The 23,791-nt window shown below is 31.1% G+C and overlaps 1 protein-coding gene across 4 annotated transcripts in view; it reads left to right on the plus strand.

The window, feature by feature from the left end:
- LOC125072723 (myb protein) overlaps positions 1-23,791 on the plus strand; it is a 48,619-nt gene that overhangs the window by 18,828 nt on the left and 6,000 nt on the right. For 3 of the 4 annotated variants that reach the window (XM_047683399.1, XM_047683402.1, XM_047683400.1), the window contains 12 exons: positions 10,053-10,182; positions 10,594-10,743; positions 18,226-18,323; positions 18,813-18,947; positions 19,250-19,409; positions 20,367-20,569; positions 20,739-20,830; positions 21,358-21,500; positions 21,916-22,062; positions 22,370-22,455; positions 22,905-23,097; positions 23,494-23,652. In XM_047683399.1, the coding sequence (XP_047539355.1) occupies positions 10,053-10,182; positions 10,594-10,743; positions 18,226-18,323; positions 18,813-18,947; positions 19,250-19,409; positions 20,367-20,569; positions 20,739-20,830; positions 21,358-21,500; positions 21,916-22,062; positions 22,370-22,455; positions 22,905-23,097; positions 23,494-23,652 (1,696 nt within the window). The remainder of the gene's footprint in view (positions 1-10,052; positions 10,183-10,593; positions 10,744-18,225; positions 18,324-18,812; positions 18,948-19,249; positions 19,410-20,366; positions 20,570-20,738; positions 20,831-21,357; positions 21,501-21,915; positions 22,063-22,369; positions 22,456-22,904; positions 23,098-23,493; positions 23,653-23,791) is intronic. The other variant, XM_047683401.1, reaches the window with a different exon arrangement.

Below are 23,791 nucleotides of genomic sequence, written 5' to 3' on the forward strand. Positions count from 1 at the left end.
GTTGAATGATTATTCACATGTTTAAAAGCGTTCCGCTTGTCTTTAATACGACTATCGGAAAGGGTTAATTAGCAGAAGCAGGTGGTACACACACTACTGATACTTTAAAAAGTTCAATAAAACGTTTCTATGCGATTCCTTACATAGTCACAGAAAATTATTCTATGTTCGTACAATGGTGGACTTTCAAAAGCAAATGCTTCATTAGCGCTTTCTCTAAACACCTTTCGGGCGCGTGCTGCTTCGTAATTATTGTAAGACGATAATAAGGGGAGGAAGTTGAAAAAAGAGTAAAAAAAAGCGACGCGGGGTTGAGAAATGTCAGGCCATGTGCGCGGGAGTCATTGTACGCCTTGAGACATTAATCTTAGGGGGAAGTGACCAGGTGAACAACCCCTAGACTTTTGTTGTTCAACAATAAAAGTTTTTATTTATATTGACTTTGGGAATTTGTACGTATTCGCGTTCTGAAAATTTTCTGGAGACGATTTTATACCATTAAATATTTTTATTCATGTCTCGCCGTACCTACAGCGATCGTAATCACCATGAGGGAACATCTGTCCCTTTATAATTCACCCCACTTTTGTACCTATCCTAATGTCCTTTGCATAATAAAAAAGCAATTACAATTGTTCCTTCGTTAATGAAACCACTGTTTTAAATTTGGTCAGGTTTCGGCAGACGTGAAAGAAAATATAATTTTCAATATAAACAGAGTATTGCTTCCCGTAAAGGCGAAGTTTTTTTTACTATCGGACAAAAACATCACATGTGCGTTTAAATGTGTCATCATACGGCATATGGTTCGGCGCTGACGCGTCGTCTGATTCCAACAAAAACCTGGATCCCCTCGTTTAGTAAACAAGTCGGAAGTTGCTACCAGATTTTTGGGTTCTTGCCTTTATTTGTATTTTAACAAATAATAATTACTTAAGAATACTTTAAAATCGGTGACTTGATAAAATAAATAGAATACTTTAGTATACCCAAATATATTATACACAATTCTTGTTGGTACTTCTCGATAGAATCTCTAGTTTAAGTTCAACGATTCAATAGAGTTTGTAAATAGCACAGTTTATTTTCATTCATTTAATTATAATCCTTTAATATAAATATATACTTTATAAATGTTTTTTCTTTTAAATAACAAAACTTTTTAAATATGTATAAATGACCATGACGATGCGTGAGAAAGTCCTAATGAATAACAAAGGCCATAATTTCGCATGTTTCCCCTAGTCAACCAGACCATTGTCGTCACCTCACGTGTGCACATTAGATACGTCTATTTGTCTATCCTCAAAGGGATACTGAACCTGTTTGAACCCTCGCTATATTTGCTTTAGACTAAGTCTTGTCTCATAGACAAGGCCTCGTACTCGAAATATTTATAAGATTAGATAATATGTATGTATAAACACTAAAGGTAATGTCTTACGGCTTCACTTATAAACTTTGAGCGGGTGTTTCGTTGAAAACGCATTTCTCTCTCTCTCTCTCTCTCTCTCTCTCTCTCTGTCATAACTGATTTGACATTCGTAAGAAGAAGACAGCATTGTTTAAGTAACTATACTCCCCTTAGTAAAATTAAGTAAGGCCGTTGCTTTTTTCCATTACGACATTGTTTTTAAGTTCGATTTTATACTATATATAGTATGATAGTTTGGAGTGTGCTCTTAATTGTCTTATTAAGCAGACGCATAATTGATTATTTATTGTCCTATTATAATGCCTTTCTTTCTCTACTCACCTTACAATGTTATACATATGTATATGATAACTATACTCTTAAGCATTAAACCAGTCATAAGTTGCAGTGTGTGTATTATGCGTTGATGATATATGAAACGATTACATAATAACCATTCATAAGGTGAACTTTGTGAAATCGATGACAATGCGGCTGCAATTACCTGAAAATAAACAAAAAAGAAAGATAAAAGATAAAAGCAACGTAAAAAGTTAAAAAGTCTTTGCTTATTTGCTGCGCAAAATCTTCTAATTCCGAAAAGTTATGAATTTTATTAACAAAACAGGGTGTCGCAGCGGCCCCTTAAAATTAAATTTACAAGTAATTACAATTATCAAAATTAATTTCCTTTTGGTGTCACTATATTTATAAAGCGAGAGTCTTCTGCAATTTTTGCTTTTTGTACTCAAGACATTAATTTTAAGGTGTATAATTATCGGAGAGTAGTTAAAAAATTACGACCGATATATACATGTTGATTAGTCTCAATCAATAAGAAATAAGCTTTTGGATATTGACACAGCGACGCGTCCAACATTTAATTTCGTCATCTGTAATTTTTATCTCCTCCCACGAGTAATTTTTGTCGTCTTGAAAGTGTCACGTATCAGCTCAATTATTTTTTAAAGTATATTACTATATTGTAAACATAACCTCTCGAATCACAATGCGATTCGTTGTGCTATTTAGGATTAATGTTCGTAAATGTAAACTAGTATAAATACTATATTTGTTGTACGAAACTCGTTTTGCTTGAAGGATGAAAATAATTATTTCCAATTCATTGGACGGATAGTGTTACGTAAAATGCGTCGCTGGAGGCCGCCTAAGTGTTTTCTCATAAAGCAAAATCCGGTGTCATATCGTCTTTCAAGTACTTGTTTATAGACGAGATTTATAAATGTGGTCAGAGCCGACATACCGACAGTAGATGGCGCTCGTGTATATACGATACATAATTTTTTAAACACGTACATATATTTCGTGAATTTAACTTTCTGTTTTAAATCAGTCGCATTTTTATTCCTTACACCATGTTATATTCAAAAATTAATTGTTTTCCTTCATAATAATTTTGTTCAATTATCAGATTTGATTGAAACGAAGTTGGTTACGAACGTCAGTACATGTATACACTATAGTACATGTCAAATTACCTACTAACTAGGTCATACATGCCCTTATCCCATTCAGTTTGTCGGCGCAGTGTTACGACACAGCATGCCTGCCTGATACCCAACATCATTACGAATGATTTACCATACATGTTTCGGCACTAAAATATTCTATTGTATCAACGATGTTTATGTGAGGTATTGTCTCTTGTAGACTACGAATCACCTACCCATCCTCTAGAAGCTAGTCAATAACAAAATGAGTTCTCTATTCTAAAGATGAGTGCTTGCTAGGTCACATTATATAGAAATTTATACTTTATAAAAGCAACTATAAAATAATTGTATTCAGTTTTGCATTAAAAATCCCGTATCCCAATAGTAATTAAGCGGTTTGCTTTTCTATTATTTCGTTGACCAAGAATGTGTGATACATCTTGTTCATTATTGTACTGTCTTGAGATATTTTAATGTAAAGAATCTTAAAGAGTTGTTGGTTCTTATTTGGACGTTTTCTTTATAAAACATTTATAAACTTAAATGTCAGATTCAGGTAAAACGATTAGTATGTCGGTAGTTTTAAAAGATATTCGTGTTATTTATAAAAATATTTACAAAACACGACTTTTTACAAGACTTAGTAATTTTTATTTTGTTTTTAAATATTTTTCAAACGAAATAAGACATTACAGTTAAGAATACTGTGAAATGATATTGTTAATAATACAATTTAATTGTAAACCAGATTGACAATAACTTGTTTAAAAAAATGTGATTCATTGATACTTAAACGCTCATTGCATTTCTAACAAACACAATCCAATACTAAGAAACAATACGTCTGGGAATATAAACAGGTTTCATGGGTATTTAAATGGAAAAGAAAACAAAAGAAACTTCATAAACGCCCACATGTAATCGATAATGCTATGCTAGAGCCAGGACTCGATAGAATTCAATCATGATTGAAGTATTTTATGAGAAAGTTTGTTTTAATAGCAAATAATCAATCAAATATACAAATGCTGCAAAAGAAATTACACAATTAAAAACAATAATTTTGATCCATGTTTTTAAAAATAAATATTAAAATAATAATAATGTTTTTTTTTATCCAATCAGCCCGAATTCGTATCATGATAAAATATTCACAAAAAAAAACAAGACTTCTAATTCTCATCTTTTACCTATTTCCTAACAACTTTCCCGAAATGAGTACCAAATATAACGGGATGTTGTTTGGAATTCCTTATAAGAACTCGTTTGAAGAGTCCACAAGTGTTAATAACTAAGCAGTCAAACGTTCACCGTTGAGACATAGGGGACATAAGACAGGAAATATGGAATACGCGTGACTTAACTGGTCTCTTCCTCAAAAACCCCTCTATTTTGCTGAATTTAAAATACAAGGGACTCCTGGAAGTAATCATTATCAATCGGTGCTACTAAATTATATGACTTGATATAATTATGAAAGGTTTAATATTAGGGCGTAGCGTAAGATTTGTAGCTAACGTAGTAGAGAGGTAGAAGACGCAAATATAGGTGCAAATTATGTGCAATTATATCGCAGCTATTATTGAATATATAGTGTTTTGTGTTATTGTATGAACAGTGCTTTTGTTTCTTGTCTGTGTTTGCTATTTAGCTTGTCTGTGTTTAAAATACAAATCATTATCATTTAAAGTCTAATATATTTTATTTCAAAGAGTCTTTAATTGACCCAAAATAATTATAGAATTAAATTTTTATAATAGTTGTAATATATTAACGTTTGCGGTTATTTCATTGGTTTATGTTTCGGTTGGTAGATAATCAGACTATTTCCGCTTATTTACAATCGCAGTTGAAATCACATTTCCGAAGGGTGGTCTGAAGACAGGTGGAAATGACCATAGATGAACTATCTACGAACTTCCTTACTTTAATTAGAATTTATGCTACGTTACACCACCTTACGTTTGTTGCTAAGGTTTCTATAGTTATGTAATCCTTTTTTTTAGTATTTCCTTTCCTTTTAATAATTGCTCGACTCATTATTTTTAATATTTATTATTTTAATAACAATGTTCTATTTGTCTTTACAATAATTCATTAACGATAAATAGATATGATTTATGAACTAAATTGAACTACCCTTTGTTTTGAAATCTATCAGGCAGAGCCTCTTTAAGAAATGATTCTGTTAAATTTTGTTTTATTATTTATATTATTAAAAATTCATTCAATCGATCTTTTTTTTTCTATTTGAAGAACTCCAAAACAAATAATTATGGAAGTTTTTGGGTATGAAAATCGCACTTAGAATAGTATATTTTTGTACAATGTTTAACGCTGTTTGTGACGGGTAGTACATTAGTAGTAATTTATTATAATGTTGCCAAACGTAAAATATATCATATTAAAGCGAGAAATTGTCAAAAAAGCTCTCATTCAAAACTTTTATCAATATCGTCTAAATAAAATTGGTTCGCTATGTGAAAAGAATTTTACTTATCAACGTATCTGATTAGATGTTTTGATATCTGGCAATGCCCTTTGGCGTGCTTTAAAGAAACTTATCATTATGTATACCACAGGATGTTGATTTACACTTGATTTACAATCTTCGATTGCATAATATCTAATTTTATATATGATGTCACTCTAAAATTTTTAAATATATTTGTACTAAATCAAGTGTTATCATAACTGCAATAGTTTAACTGCAAAAATTTCAAGATACCTATATAAATAAATGTCAGCTGATAGACATTTGCAGATGTGACCTCGCAAAAACCAAAACTACAGAATTAAATTAGTACGGCATCCGCTCGAGGGACTTCATTTTTTGCTACATTTTTTTTTGGGTACATGAAAGTCCCGTTTTGCTCCCAAATTACAGGAGTCGAAAACATATCTGAATCATTTGTAATTTTGTAATATTGTTTTGTTAAGGCTAGTAAGTGGTTATTTGAGAGAAGATACACTTCATTTAATCTTTTGCATAATATATAAAAAGGATAAAGTAAAGTTTTCAAATGCGTTATTAAATATTAGTTATTGGTTTTTCAATAGGATTTCAAACTTAACACATTCATTTTTCTTCATTTTAAAAGTCCACAACTATATTTTTTAGTCACTATAGTGCTTTTCTGAGATTTTGGTTTTTATGTTGCTTACAAATTCCTTTCCTGGTACGTATATTGGAATGATTATTACTATAGATATATTTTTTTGAGTTGAACCAAGACACGACTGACCTATCCAACAAAGTTATAAAATCAACTTTCTTTGTCTATGTATGTTGCTTACACCTGCTTACCTTTAGCTGTGTTGCGTCACGAGTTCCCACTGGAGGGTATGATTTTTGTACCCAATTCTCTGTCCTCGTCGCTCTCTTTTGTATTGTATAAGTTGTCCCTTTCATTGTACCGCGTCCCTTTAGGGGTTTTTGTATTCTTCACCCTTATTTAGTGCTGCGTATGCGTTCCGTGTGGGTGTGTGCTCGTTTTGTGTGTGAGTTAAGGATAGAATTTTTCTATATTAGTGTGTTACTGCCCTTCGATGAGTGTGCGTGGTAGAAATGTGTTCACAACAGTTTTGGCGGGAAAGTGAATTTGTTCTATTCTAATTTCAAACGTTTTGTGTTTAAGTATATGTGTACAATGATTTTATGTGGATGATGGAGGTTATGATACTTGTATTTTTGCAATCGACGTCGCGTTTTGTTTTTGGATAATTCGGCGTGATGTTATATGAGTAAGTTTACAAACGACATTCTTTAGTTTTAATCAAGATACTTGACTTGTCTATATATACGTATATAATTATTGTGATAATACTTGTATGTGAACATATTATTATATGTTTAGTATTTATTATTTCATTTAGTACTTCAATTTTAATATGTTTCAATAATGTTTTAATACATCTATATACGTATACACTTAAATGAAACTTTAAACAAACTTAATTTCATTTATAAAATGTACAAACACTTGAAGCTCTAAATAAGTTATAATTACAGTTTGAATGATCGTGTGACACAAATACAAGTTATGTTGTAATAAATCTTAATATTCATTAAAATAATACTATTTAGAAAATAACAGCAAAGTAAATCAGTTCATCTGAAAAGAGCAACTATGTATTCGAGTTTCTTGTCGTTTCATCTCGCCAGAGGCTGCTTTCCGAAAGGGTGGTAGTTTAAATATTGTTGATTCAAAAATGCTTTATTGTAAAGTGTATAATATTTATATAGCTAATAAAATACATTCGATTTGATTGGATAATTTATAATTGTAAAAAAAAACTTGAATATGGATCATTCATTTACGTAAAAAATGTACATACAAAAACTCAAGTATACAAATTCCGGTTCTAGTAGATATCGATGTTATTGAATCGGGAGCGTCTCTGAATCTTAAGGCCTCTTGGACGTTTATCAATGACATCATGTTCTTACTCGAGAACAGCTGAATGTTGTAGGTATACTTACTGAATTACTCGGAATCCGACGATGATTTAACGTTGTGTTATCTCACAATAATATGCGAATTTATATTAAGTTTAAACGTTCGCATGTATTCAACTTTTCTATTATTTATGATGAAGTTCAGTTTGTTATTTTGATCTGTATTTAAAATTACTATCAATTGTGGGTAAATCTAATGAGGACTAGACATTTTATATAAAACTAACGACCCGCCCCGGCTTCGCATTGGTGCAATGCTGGTACTAAATACACTACAGAATGTTTTACAACGTTCAAAGTTTTGCAGTCATTAGACAATACAAACCGCTATGTGTCTGCATTTTAAATCTGTAATATTTTCGAAATAATTCGTTTAAATTACATACTGTAAAAGAGACATATTATATTAAATTCACAGTCTATTTAAGGTACTATTTGGATAAGGATTAATGCAGTATTGCTTAAAATCACTTCGAAAATAAGCCATTATTTCTCTTAAAAAGTAAAGGATAAAAATGGTTATTGTGGGTTATCCCTAAGAGATAGACACATACCGTAGCGGACTTTTTAAAGACCTTTTTAAGGTTTACAATACTGTAATACATTATTTTGATCTATCTCGTAGGGTTCAGCCAGCATTTGCAATGTAAGTTCAAAAATGTGTTTATTTACGACATCACTTTAGAAACCTCAAAAATTATCTGTTTCTCTACTATGCTTATGCTTATGCATGTTATAATACATGCATATAAACCTTATTCTTGAATCAATATATCTATTAAAACAAAACCGCATCAAAGTCCATTGTGTAATTTTAAAGATCTAAGCATACATAAAGACAGACAGCGGTAAGCGACTTTGTTTTATACTATGTAATGATGATATTTATCGTGCTATATAGATGTTCATAGATCTTTTGTTTATATTTAACTGGATGTATTGTTTTAACTTTTTAATAACTATGAAACTAGTTGGTAGTGCTTTGTGCAAGTCCATCTGGGTAGGTACCGCCAAACAGCAATTTTTTATTGTTGTGGTGTGTTTGTAACTACAGGCACAAGGGACATAAATACATAATAATAACTGCCAAAGTTGGTGGCGCATTGATGATGCAAGGAATGTTTAATATTTGTAACAGTGCCAATGTCGTTAGGCGGTGGTGGCCACTTATCATCAGATTATAATTTGCCCGCCCGTGTATATACCTAAAACGTAAAAATTGTCTAATTATATAATTAAACTTATCAAGTGCATTTTGAACTATACAAATAACTATTTGATTGCCGAAATTTCGTTGCTATAATATTATAATACGTGCATATCATTGAATAATTGAGAAATTTATCTTTTGTCTGAACGAATTCCTCTTTTTATGTTTGTTCTTCAATCTAAAAAATGTATATATATACCTTTTACGTGAAGCCGGGAAAGATAGCTATGATTTAACTTAGTAGAGCTATACTTAACAAATTGTAAATCGTAATACCATGCTATATATGAGTCAATTCGTATACTTATTGTCCACATTTACGCGTATCAAGATTCGCAATGAATGAGGAATATCTCGTTTCAATCAGCTGATATTCGTCGGTATGCATAAATTATATTATTTTTATTTCCATTCTTACCTCATCGAAAGTATGGTCGAAGAATTGTAAGACTTCCATAAACCGGAATGACTTATTTTCCTACATATTAAAACTTGTTTCTTGATATTAAAGAATGCTATGTATAGCATACGAATGTAATCCCTATTCGTTTATAATTAAGGTTCATTGTTATACGTTACAATGTTTTAAGACATAAAGTAGCGTCCGTCTTCTGGGAATTTTATTCTATGTCTACAAATTGAATGAATGGCGCCTGAGTTTAAGAAATGTTTATGATAAGTATTCGGATCTTTAGTTGTTTTGACATAGGCTCTTTTATACCTGCAGATATCCGAGATTAGTAAAACATTAGTACAAACAATAATAACTATCATTGTACCGGTATTCTTAGGACTACGTGGTTCCCATCTTAAGTTATTAAATTGTACTTGCTTTCATGTTTGTGAGAAATTGTCACTCATTTGGAGAAATAGACGTTTGTAATTAATGTTTTGCTTATTTTAATAAATTGAAGTCCAGTTGTCCGTTCTCTTAAAATTTATACAGGTATTACGTCTCGTGTCTATGTATTGCGCCTCGGTCGGCTTCGCAATCATACAGTTTATTTCATGATGTGTATATATACTGTATCCTAGCACACAGGGATATTGTAGCTATCTAACATAAAAAAAAAATAGGATTTGATCAATAGTTCCGGATATTACACCCTACATACAAGTAACAAATTTTACTTAATAATATTGGTATAAATATACATCGTGGACATGTCTGTAGACATTTTGGTGATTGCAAATTGTACGCTCAAATTTTTGTAATATCTATTTTTTAAAATATTAACAAAATAAAAACTATTAACTCCATGTCATAATACGGATCCTCCAATCAATTATATATTAAAATATCCAATATAAAATTGGATATTTTAATATACATTTATTATGATAGTATTTTTTCTTTGGATTAGACGAAAAACGACGAACACATTTTATTTCATTTCTTATTAAAGTATTGTATTTTTCATACAGGTTTATTTACAATTAGTTTCACATTTACAGTATAATTAAATATAAACTTATTACCTAAGTATCGCTACATTTTCTTTTTTTTTTTCATAGACGTAGCGGGTATGATTCAGAGTCGAGCGAGTATTCAGAGGACTCGGCGGCATACGAAGATGTGCCGGCTGCAACCAAAAGCTCTGGGCCGAGGAAGAATATCAATAGGGGAAGGTGGACGAAGGATGAGGTAGGATTATGATACTGTATTTAACTATTAATTTAAGCTAAACTAATCGAATGGGGGCGGTATCCCAACACCAAAGTATTTCCATGGAGGGTTGACGTTAGAAAAGGAGAAGATGTGTGCTTAATATTCTTTCGAGTATTCTTTAGATTAACTCCAAATATATGGTATATTATATTTACTGTGATTATAAATAAGGAAAGAGTATAATGATGCATTTGAATATTTATATTCTAAACATAGCATTATTATATTTATTTGTCGTATGTAATGGAATTTATCGTTTAATTTCATTAATTTTTATAAATAAAGATTTATTATTAAAATTATATATGATACTTAAAATCTTCTCCATAATTACCGATCGTTAAACATAGTAAAATCAATAAACGTCAACTTTTGCCACATTTACAGGACAAAGTCCTCAAGATGTACGTGAAGATGTACAACGAGAACTGGGAGCTGATAGCCGCTCAGTTCTCAGATAGGTCGGACGTCCAGTGCCAACAGAGGTGGACGAAGGTCGTCAACCCTGAACTAGTCAAAGGCCCTTGGACGAAAGAGGTGAGTTTTTATTACTGATTTTAGTTTTTATATAATTTCCTAAGGTATTGCAGCGATCGTTCAGGCGGCAGGTAATTGTTTCAAACGATATATCATAGCTTATTAATTATAAATATGGAAAACCGAACTGCTTTTGGGTCAGAGTGGAGTAAGCACTAAAATGAGCTCTTAGACCACCAGACCACGTCTCGCAGTTTACAGGGTGATACTAATATTTTTTTACTTTATGGAAAACTGGGATGGCGTCTTAGAAAGAGACCATATAAGGGCCTTCAGTGCCTAATCAATCAATCAATAAATATTTACGTAGATATATGGCATACTTAAATAAAACCCATATCGTTATTGCTGATATTACTTAATTAAAAACAAGTGCGATTATATTGAATATCTGTACAAATACAAATAGTATTGGTCTTAGTTTTTTATTATTAAAGTTCATTAGTAAACTCAAGGTTACAATCCGCCAACGATTTAATTCGAGTGGTTCAAAACTGTAAGAGACTCAAGACACTGAGCCCTCACATGGTTTCCCCTTTTCTCTGATGTCTTAGAACTCGGTTCTCCATCGTGATACTGTCACGATCATGTTTAACGGCAAAACAATTCATAAAAATTATAGAAAATTCAAGGAAGCGGTTTAACACAAAGCAAACAAACAATACACACTTGTACGCCATTCAGTCTAATAGTGCAAAGGAAGATGATTCACAGGTCAGTAACATGCACACGTGATAAATGCATCTTTCATTCATTCACTTTGTTGTACGGCCTTCGTTCTAATTGGTAGGTTTCTCGTAGAATCTTTCAAATTCTCTTTTGAATACTTGATCTTTTTATTAATATTATAAAAATAAATAATACTTAGAAAAAAATCAGGGATTTATTTTGTTTTTTTTAGTTAACTTAATCAAAATACTATTTTAATATTAAAATTAGAAGTTGCATAAAAAATATATACCAGACTTAATTCAGGACAGGGGTTCTGAGGTAATAGACATAAATAATACAAGCGAACTGATAACCTCCTTATGTTTTTGAAATCTGTTAAAAAACAACACTAGAAGAGTCTTGGTATAAAAAAGCATGCTTATTAAACGTAAACTCTATGAAAATAAAAATGGTGTAGTAAATTTATTTAAAGAAAATCGTGAAATATAACTTAATAATATATATTTTTTTTTAATATAACGAAAAACTATTTAATCGATTCTCATTAATGTTAGAAATAGCTCAACATAGGCGTTTTAATTCTCAGATTTCATGAATGAATCCTTTGTCGACGGTACGTGTCGTGAATCTTAAAGAACTATTTACACTTGGCAACGCTACCGTTTAATAGGTCTCGTGTCTGAGATAGAACGAATGACATCATACAAATACTTAAGGCGAAAACTCTAAATCCAAGTACTCAATTCATTTAAGAATTATTTGAAACTTCGGCGTTATTTTTTTTTTTTTAAGTATACTAATCAATATATAGCAAAGGAATCGTTGCAAGGGAACCAACGGTTTCTTGTCTTAATTAAATATCTGATCATGAAATTTTACATACACGTCAGGGGTACAAAATTGGAATTAGTGTACCTAACATCTCCCCCTTACTAGACTTCCAAGAAGTAGCAGGCGGAAGCTACTTATTAAATTCGAAATTTAAATTTGAATTTAATAACTATTATTTCACAGAAAAGAGTATCTAGTAAAGTGAAAAAACTAACTATTATATTATTTAAATAAAATAGTACGCAAGTCTCATGTCTAAACCCACCTTTAGTTTATTACATTAATTTAAATATTGTCGTAAAAGCAGCTGTTGATATCATCTGTTAAAATTGATCGGATACCGACAATTTATGGAACAACACGTGTCGTGAATAGGATTTGCGTCTTTATATATTTGCATTAGTGACTATATTTGTTTGGTATATATTGTACACAGAGCTTAGTTTTATGTACATCGTGTTATGAATGAGAAAAGATTAAAACTGGTAGGTGGCCTGACACAAAAAAACGCATTGATAACATATTTATGAATTTATTTGTTTTCAAACTGACATTTTAATTGAAATGTTTTTATTGAATCGAATACCTAAGTTATAAAGCGAGTTTGTTTGTTCAACGTGCGATCGATGTGATATTTTTCACCTGTATAGCTTATAGGTCGGAGAGTGATTGAATGGACGGTATAGACAAATGTAGGACCAAATCCGCGGTCAAACACTACTGATAATATTAATTATGCAAATTTAAAATTAGAATTTTTTGTCTATTAGCAATCCACACTTAGTGACTAGAAGATTTTATCGAAGCTGATATTTCTTACATTAAAAACTAGCTGAACCTGCGGCTTTACACGCGTGAAATATATAAAATGCATACTTTTACCTTTTACCTTCTTAAGGGTGGAGTTTCGTAAAATCCACAACCACTAACGCGGATGTCTAAGTTTGTAGGTGTTATAGTGTGTGAGATTTCGTGATTAATCAGGGAGTGATATTTCGCCTTTATATATATAGATTGGGATATAATATATGTATTGTGTTTTGTTTGATATTATGATTTTGGTAGAACCATATTGCCGAAGCCTTTATATCGTAACCGATGATTGCAAGCTCGCTGAGTTTGTGTTTTAAATTCTTCTCGCGCTTGCCACTGAAGGAAAACATCGTAAATGCATGCGTTAGATGAAAATCTGTCATATGACTATACACTGACCTGTATTTGAGCAGTGCTGTGGAATATTGTATCCAGTAGATATAGCCTTTTTTAATAACTTTCACAACCGAAAACACGTGTTTATTTATTGAAATTAATTTGTATGTTATTCAATGTAATGGAATGTTAATTACGAATTTAAAGATATGTATGTTATATGGCGTGAGGGATGAGTAATTATTTACCTCACAGTACACCCGCGTTCAATTCGTATTTTACATCGCTCATTCACACGCGTAATTAGTCATACACCAAGTGCAACTATTAATTGGTTGTTCTTGCTCACCTTACTTGCCGGCAGTTGTTATAATATTTCTGTAAGAATTATCATTCGTGAAATGTTGTGAATCGACTTACAGCGATATTTTAGGATAGGGTAACTCCCAAACGGACCATCTGACGTTTATCCGTTACAATCGCCCCTATATATTATATCGATGACCTCCGTGGTCGAGTAGTGTGTACACCGGTATTCATGGGTACGCCACTCCGAGGTCCCGGGTTCGATTCCCGGCCGAATCGATGTAGAAAAAGTTCATTAATTTTCTATGTTGTTGTTGTGGTACCGTCGCTACTTCTGATTTTCCATAACACAAGTGCTTTAGCTACGTACATTGGGATCAGAGTAATGTATGTGATGTTGTCCAATATTTATTTAATCATTTATATTGGCGCTGTATGAAATATTAACCGATATAAGGCATACGTCGTCAACACGCCACTAAACTTAGGAACTCAATTGTTATGACCCTTGTGCCTTTTTTTACACTGGCTCACTCACCTTTCAAACCGAAATAACAATATTAAGTATTGCTGTTTGGCGGCAGAAATTATATTAGTGAATGTCATTTACCATTTTCTGACATTTTATGATCGTGTTCTGAGGTGAGTTATGAGTTTGTTTTTACAGAATAGTGCTCTTACACAGCTCCGCTCTTACTGGTCGTAATATGATGTTAACCTTTAACTTACTTTAAATATGAAATATATTTTGTATATACATATAAACATTATTAATTAATTAAAACGAAAAAATTGAACATTTAACACGACTTCTGACATCATTATCAGATAATGTTTCTATTCTCTTGTCTTATATGACCTAAAATATTAATCATTTTTTGTATGTCACATACCTAAATTATTTTAATGAAAATACAATTAAATATATTAAAATCGATGATTTATCTCGGATTTAATTTATACATTAAAAAATATACGAAACAAACGAACGTAAATACTGACTTTACATATGTCCCTGTTATACGTATATATATATTGTTGTTAAACGTGCGATGACAATGTTATGCAACATGGTTACACATTTATTTTTATAGGTTTATTGTGACGTCAGAACCGAAAAATGTATGTCCTCCACGTACTTACACTAGGCTATATGTGACTTTCACGTATAGCCTATTCCAATCGAAGTAGCAATAAACATACCTTAGATTTACGTTTTGCTTGCGATTTTCTAAAAACTCAGAAATATTGTGCGTAAACTGCGTAAACTATTATGATAGATATATCTTTGTTTACAATAAAATACTATTAAACTTAACTATAATAATAAAATAATAAACAAGGTATATCCACATTAATTTTACTTCTAAAATTCCGATCGACGTCGTCGAGTTTAGTCGACATTCAAAACGCTATTCTCAAATCCATAGTGAGTTATAGATTAATCAAACTCTCGACCAATGATATCGCGTCAATTTGCTGTCAAATGTTTTTTATTTAGTTTTTTTCTCCTCTTATTGTTGGAATAGAGTGTAGTTATAAAACTTGAGGTACAGTCAGTCAATATCCCACCGCTGGGCTAAAACTTCCCATTAATATTAAGGCTAGGTTAAACCACATTGTTCTAGTGTATACACGTATATTAATCAACGATTTATTAGCATTAAAAAATCATATGATAAAACCATTATTAAATTTATGATGGAACTAAAAGGATTTCCTATGTATTCTTGTTTCCGTAAATGGTAATACATAAATAAAATTTGAACTATATATTATATATTTTGAATGGAATGTTGACTAAGGCGTGACACTTGGAAATGTTGAATAAGTTACGATTCATAATAACGTATTTATTATTATAATAAGTGAACATGGAAAATTTAAAGATGTCTGGTGGTGCTCTATTGATATCAGTAATTAAATTTGTAAAATAGTCATTCATTTTAGTATTTATAATTAAAATGGTAAATGAAAGTTGGTGCTTCTACTCGTACTTTGTTCAAATCGCAACCGCATAAGTCAATAACAATACTGATTTATCGATTGTAACATTCATCAATCCGCAACAAATATTTGGTGGCAGCAGTTGCTATGCTATAACCGTAATAACCAGACAGGTAAAGTATCCTTGTATTAGTTACAAATGGGTCAAACGGTCGTTCGTACTACGTATTATTAAGTAAATGTGCGTTGGAACAAAGATATTTAAAAGAGTAAAATATAATTGTAACTACAAACGATAGCAACTACTAAAAGTAAATACATATAACAAAATATAAATAATAAATGTTGCAATGTCAAAAAATACTACTCAACTAATATTAAGATCTGTATCATTCGATTTAAGAAAGAAAAAAAAAAAAAACTTCTATTTAAAATATCATTCAGAATGTACAAAAAAATGCAAAGACAATTTGTTCGTCAAATAAACATTACCAAATCTTGTCTTGGATATATTTAGACTATGGTCTGTGACTTAGATCGACCTTGGTTTTTTTGTCAATTTGTTTGTCACAGTACTGCCTAATGCCTCCCAACCGATTAGGAAGGGGGACATCTGTTCTAAGAGCTATTAAGGCAATTAGGTCGTAACATTTTAGTCTCAAACAATACAAAGCAAATGCAACCGAAACGGATACTTTCGAATAAGAAAAAAATTAGTAATTAATAGAGAATGGCATGCTTTGTTCTGCTAATGTATTTGTATTCATAACCTTCGAAATAGTTTATGTGATGCAGCGCCATCTAGCGGCGAGTTATGTCCAATGTTGACAATACAAGTCCTTTTATATGAAAATATACGTGATCGGTCACACTGTATCGAAAACTATGAACCTCTTTCTGTCCACTAACATAAATTTTTATGTGTTAGATTTTTTTTCAAGTATGTTTAATTTTTAGGCCATACAAATGAATGAACAATAACTAAATTTTGTTTATAATTCTGTAAAAAAAATTATTAGTAATTTCTTGCAAAAAAATTAATATATTTTTCAGTTTAACATTTGTTAGGTACAAAAAAGAGCTATAGATACTTATGAACTTATAGATGAATACAATTTTTTAGTCCTCTAAAACACATGGCATACAAGATCTTGACGAGTCAAATTATAAAGATGATATAATCTGTGTACAGACTTCGTGACCGCGTTTTCAAGTACCCGGGAACCATAAACAGATAGGATGTTCCAAGGACACCAATTACTTTAATATAAAGGAAGTTTTTGTCGATACGATTGATCTAACACGTGTATTGTAATCTATAATAATCGTGACGAATTGTCAGAACTATTATAATACAATATATATATAATCTTTATTTAATATGATCAACTATCAATTTAACAAAAAAGAAAAATCATTTTATAATTTACTTAACAATAAATATTATAAATACATAAAACTTTGAGTTGTTTTTGACGTCTGAAATATATAATCACTATTCAGAACTGATTATATTGTTGTCCTTATTTTTAATATCTAACATTCTATAAATCAAAACGGAATTAAGCTAATTCGATTTTTAAATTTTACAGATATGATATGCAAATAAACTAACTCTGTGTGAAAACAATTCATCTATATATGGGCGGTAAAAAATATAGATTATAAAAATATATTGCATCATATTTTATCCATTCATGAGAGGTTTTTTTTTATTATTATTATTTATAATTATCGAAATATTGAATACATTAAAATACAAAATGTTTGTCGTTCGGCAAGTATTTTCAAATATTCGCCGCCGCTCAGCTGATTCGACGTTATTTTTTTTCATCGTATTTTTTTCCAGTACCGGATTACCTTGCGAAATAACGACTTCTCACATTGTAAGGATATCTTATTCTTATGTTTTTTATTGTATACACCATTGATAATTTGAAAATTGCTTTTTTTATATCAATCTCGATGTGTTGATGTATATTTGAAATTGGTGCGTAACGAATGAGCGAAAATGTGAATATTAAAAACAAGAGCACTTGAAATCAATCAAAAGAAATAGCGAAAAGATTTCTGAATTGGGAAAGAAAATTAAAACATCTATTTGTATATAAAACTAATTTGAAACTACAATAACAAAACATTGTCTAAAGGGTTTACAATAAACTATTAGTTATGTCCTATAAAGTGTTTGGATTATTTAACTTTGGCTGATTAAGTAACAAGGTTGAATACAAACTTGAAAACCATTCACACGTGTTGATTTTAATCGATTAATTGTTAATCGATATTTTTTAAATTTTTTTTGATCGATTTTATTTTCTTTTTTTTTTTGTTTATCAACAAATGTTGCTGAACTGACATGTAACCGCCTGTGAAAGATAAGCAGCATTAAATATATGTCGAATCGATTTCTAACTTCAATTTATTTAGGGATTTCTGCAATTGCTTGAACCTGCGATATATATATATATATATATTCTTTGTTGTGCAATTGTATAATTATATGTTTATTCACATATTTTTAGAATACTATTGTAGAGTATTGTCTAATGAATACGGTGTATTTCTATGTTACAGGAGGATGAGAAAGTCATGGAGTTAGTAGCTAAGTACGGTCCTAAGAAATGGACACTGATCGCGAGACATCTTAAAGGCAGGATAGGGAAGCAGTGCAGGTAATAAATTGCTTTAAATTTTAATATAAATTCGCGTTGCGATATAAAAAAAATAAAAATTTCAATGATATAATTTTCTATATAGCTCTAATACATTATAAATATACAAACGAATATTTAATTATTTACAAAATAAAATTCAAAATAGTTATTGGAATTCATGAATGTAAGGAATGCATTTTTTATTTTAATTGTATTTAATTTTTTTTTGCTTAAGCTTAGTGCATGCTGTGGTCTCCTATAATTCAAGGAGCACACAATTTGTTACTTACCTCACATTGTTTAATTTTAAGAATATATATTTAGTGTGTGTCTTTTGTTGGAGACTCGTAAATTAAATAAATAAATAAATATATAACGACTAAAAAAAAATGAATGCTAGATTAGAATTATAGCCAGGAAGTGTTTACTTATTTGTTTGTTATTTTATAAGTTGATTAATACTAAATATTTTCATAATTAATGATATATTTATGTGATTTATTTCAGAGAACGCTGGCACAATCATCTCAACCCATCTATTAAAAAGACAGCTTGGACGGAACATGAAGACAGAATCATATACCAAGCTCACAAACAACTTGGCAACCAATGGGCCAAGATAGCAAAGTTACTGCCGGGCAGGTGAGTACCTATATTTTATGTATGTTTGCCTTAAACCAAGACTTTGAATACTTTTTTTTTTTTTAAATCAATAATTTAATTTATTGTACACATACTACATGCTGGGTTCTTAGCTATTTATTTACGAGAGATATTAATTAATATTAAAAAAAAAAAAAAATGAAATCAAACGTATTTAAAAAAAAAAAACGACATTGAACATTGATTACTTTATTAGAAATTAAAACTTTAAATTGCAAATAAATTTAAATTTGATATTAAAGGAAGGTAATTATTATATTTGTTATATTATTTAATTCCAGGACGGATAACGCAATAAAAAACCACTGGAATTCAACAATGCGACGCAAGTACGAGCCGGAACTGCTGGACAGCTTCGAGAACATTCGGAAGAAGCAACGCTTGAAGAGATATGATGTAAACGAAGAACGTAGAGAGAAAGTCACTGTCGCTTATAATGACGTTAGTTTGCTTGCATGCTTTTTTGTTTTGTAACACGCTTTATTATTAGTTTTACTCGTATGTAAATAACAAGTATTTATGTAAATACGGTCTAATATCTGAACTTTATACGATTATAATTTATTCCTATTGGAGAAAGAATTCAGAATGGAACTAAAACGGCACTAAACGATTACAACTTAAATTGTTTGTGTGCCGTGACATTCCCCTATTAGATATTTTTTTTGACGTCATATAATTACTAACAGCTCATTGGTTAAAATAAACCCTATTTGAATCTACCAAAGAGTAAAGATAAGCAGACCTTAGATTTACATATTCAATGCGATTTACTTATAGCTCTGCTATATAATGCATTACAAACAGTACTTATTAATATATATTTGGATATAGTACACACTACTCCACTTAAGTATGTATATCCACACATTGCTTTTAAACTTCCACATCACATTTTAAAGTCAATACACTAATCCAATGAATGAATGAATGAATGAATGAATGGATATCATGGATTATTCAAGATATATACCAATGGTACTGCGGCAATTCAATGTCAAAGTTGCTTATTTTGTTTTAGGAGTAGTGATTGGAATATTATAAAAATTAAAACAATATGCTTCATTCAAGGAGGCTTTACAAGCATTTTTAAATTATCGTTATACATGATTATAATGCAAAGAAATAAGAAACTGAGGAGTGATTCTTTATGACCATTTTGTTGTTAATGTTTTATTTTTTTTCAATTATTTCGCGCTTTGTGTGAAAATTCGCATTGACTAATTAGATATATTTGGTATGATCTATGTTAGCTAATGTAGATTTTAATTTAACATTTTCTGTGTTTTGTTATTTAATTGAAAACTTTACGTCTAAATTGTATATATTTTTAATTTAAAATTGACTTAGAAATACTACATATATTCTAAAACTCATAAAATATTTTGTTCTTTCCAGTCTAATTGGACCGATCCATTCAACGAGTCAACACAAAGCAACTCTTCCAACACAAGTCAACCTTCAAAACAGGTGTTACACTTCAGACAGCTATTGAAGGATCAGCTAAGCAACCTTCAGCACCAGACACCATCGAGGAAATCTCCAGACAGAGGGGGTTTGGTCGCTGCAGATACAGTGGAAATTGTTGAATCACCTTTCAAGTGAGTTATTTTCATCAATTAAGTACTAGGATTATTGTAGTGCACTGTTGGACATACGGCTCTCCCAATGAAACTCTTATGAATTGAAGCCTAGAAGAGCTTATGTATTCTTATACTAGTATGTAGTATGTATATTACAAATGTTTTAAACATTTTAATTTATTTACAGGTTTGTAAACATAGACACGCTACCAATAAACTCTCCCATTAAGAACTTCTTAAGTCAAACGTCGACAGCTGATAGCAGTGATCAAAACACAGGTAAATACACATTGAAATTGATAAAATCCTAAAGTATTATTATCTATTTGAATTTTAATTACTTTATAAAATTGTTTATTAATTAATGAGGTGACTTGAAAATATTTATCATTGTCCGCAAATGACCTTTTGAAAATCAGCAACAGTAAATAAAATTAAAATAAAGTGGTGTAACATAAATAAATATATGTTAACCACAATTTGTTAACTCGCAAATCTCATGGAGCTTGTAAAAATAGGATTTGTTCTCTTTATTCCTTTTCCATTGGAATAAAGTTTAGTTATAGAGTGAGCTCTAAATCCGTCTACATTATATGTTTATACTTGCCAGAAGTTCTAGCATAATATATATACATATATATGTATAGTATTGGTTAGTTTGTATAATGTTAATATCTTTATGGGCAGATGTACCAAGTGTCTCCATTTGCACGTGTATTCTTGATTTAAATAAAATTTAATATTTATATTCTTGTAAAAAAGGTGGTCTGCATATCGAAAATTAAATATAACCTTTTTTTTTTCAGTGACATATGCTGTTCAAGAGTCAGCAAAGGAGATAGTGGTACCATCGGTGTATTCTCCTAAGAAGTGCGACACGAACAGTCCGCCGCCTATATTGAGACGAGGGAAGATTAAGAAACAACAGACACTTACACCTAATCCTAATGTGAGTCGGTATCAAATGGTATCAATACAGATATGTATTATTTTTAAACCAATTAAAAAAAAAATATGGTTACTTTTCTTGATTGATGATAAATTGTATTTTATCAACATCTGTAATTCTGTTCTAAAGTTTGAACGAAGTATTACTTTATATATTTCATACATAAGGCTCTCAGATAAATCCATAGTTTGTCTAGTCGGTTAGCAAGTATGACTGCGAATATCCATATACTGAGTTCAATTCCTTATTCTTATAGTTTACTTTCGTACTCGGAAAGTATGTAAACATGATCAAGCATCTGATGTACTACACATGCGTTTGCGCACGATTCGTTGGTATGGTCGATCAAGCCGATCATAACCGTCAATTCCATTAAATACCTAATTACCTATAATAATTGACTTTTATATTTCAGACATGGGCCGAAACAATATCGAAAGCTCTAGAAGGTGCGACTCCAATCAAAGCTTTACCGTTCAGTCCCTCTCAGTTCCTGAACTCACCGGCCGGATTATCGTTTCCTGCTTTTGATTCAACACCTTTGCGACATGCTACCAATAAGGTAACAATATAAATTATATCTTTATTAGTATAATGTTTCATAAAAATAAGTAAAACTTTTTAAACATTTGAAAATGGAACTTAATTTATTATTACAATTCATTTTTAAAGCGATAGTATTTTAATACTCTAAATATAATTTTATTATTGTTGCCCTATATTTTCAACATGTAAATATAGTGAATGGATTTGTAAATATATGTTGAAACAATTGATATAAAATACTATTTAACAATATTAGTTTTTAGTAAAAATCTTATTCAAGAAATTATTCCTTTATAAAAACCATCTCCATAAAATGTTTGCAGGAGTTGGGAGCTAGTCCGCTACTCCATACACCTACACCTGTGAACATCACTCCCGGAGGCAGTCAGCTTAAAAGCAATACACCGAAGTAAGTATATTGACAATATGATTAAATCATGTAATATTTCACTTTACCAATTTTAAAACAAATGATGATTAAAAACACGTTTTATCTAAGTAAGGATAAGTATGGATGATGCAATGGTAAAAAAGGCTTGTTACTTAATAAAACGATTAATTAATATCGAACTGCTTCAAAGTGTGGTATTAGTATTCTTTGATTTTCATTAGGGATTAATAATAATTACATTGTATTTTACCCGGTATGAACCGGTAACTTTAATTTAATTTAACGTTGTAAAAACTAGTAATCATTCAGTGCTTTTCGGGGCATCCTTAAATAAATTTTATAAAGATTTTGTTTATTCTAGAACAATATTAAGAATTTATAAGTTTTAGTCATTTTCCAATTAATTATCGATATAAAATAAATAGTATTTAGCGTTTTTATTAAATATAATATGTATTAATTTTCAGAACACCTACACCATTTAAAATCGCGATGGCGGAAATAGGCAAGAAGTCAGGTCTCAAATACGAGCCTTCTAGTCCCGGTCTGCTTGTAGAGGATATCACCGAGATGATTCAGAGAGAGGGGAATTCAGAAAGCACGGTTCAGTTGAACGATTCCATGTTATCTTCTACTGCGGATCAAGAAGCAAATGTACAGGTTTGCATCTATTTAAATAGACAAACAGTTCAATATTTTTATCCTCCGAACTGGGAATGATATACTACATATCTCTTTATAAAGAAGAAATATTAAATTCAATCTCTTCTATGGATTAATACTATCATATCGTAATAATTTTAGTTGTCACTGCCCCGACATTGTTTCATTTATTTGTGAATATTCGATTGGTTTGTCTTTTCATTTGACAATTTAATCGTGTGTTCTATAACTGCTTGCATTCCTAAAAAGTAAATAAATAAATTAACGAAAAACGAAGGCCCCCCCGAAACTCGACGTAGGTCGTATTAATCCATTTCATCCATTTCGCGAATGATGTCTCGACACGAGTGTGACGGTGTGACGGTGTGACGGTGTGACGGTGCGCCTCGGCAGGTGAACGACTCGGGCATCGGCAGCGGGCGGCGCGGCAAGGAGAACGTGCCGGCGCACAAGCGCGCGCGCAAGGCGCTGGCGCACAGCTGGGGCGCCACCAGCACGCCGCACGCGCACCTGGCGCTCGTGCCCGACGTGTCCTTCATCGTCGAGACGCCGGTCGGTCGACGCTCCGATTATTCTCTCTTTTTGTCTTTGACGACCATAGACGACGGCGCTGTAAGAAATATTAACCATTCCTTACATCGCCGATGCGCTCCCAACCTTGGGAACTGAGATGTTATGTCCCTTGTGCCTG

This window comes from Vanessa atalanta, chromosome 22, assembly GCF_905147765.1.
Source record: "Vanessa atalanta chromosome 22, ilVanAtal1.2, whole genome shotgun sequence".
Lineage (NCBI taxonomy): Eukaryota > Metazoa > Arthropoda > Insecta > Lepidoptera > Nymphalidae > Vanessa > Vanessa atalanta.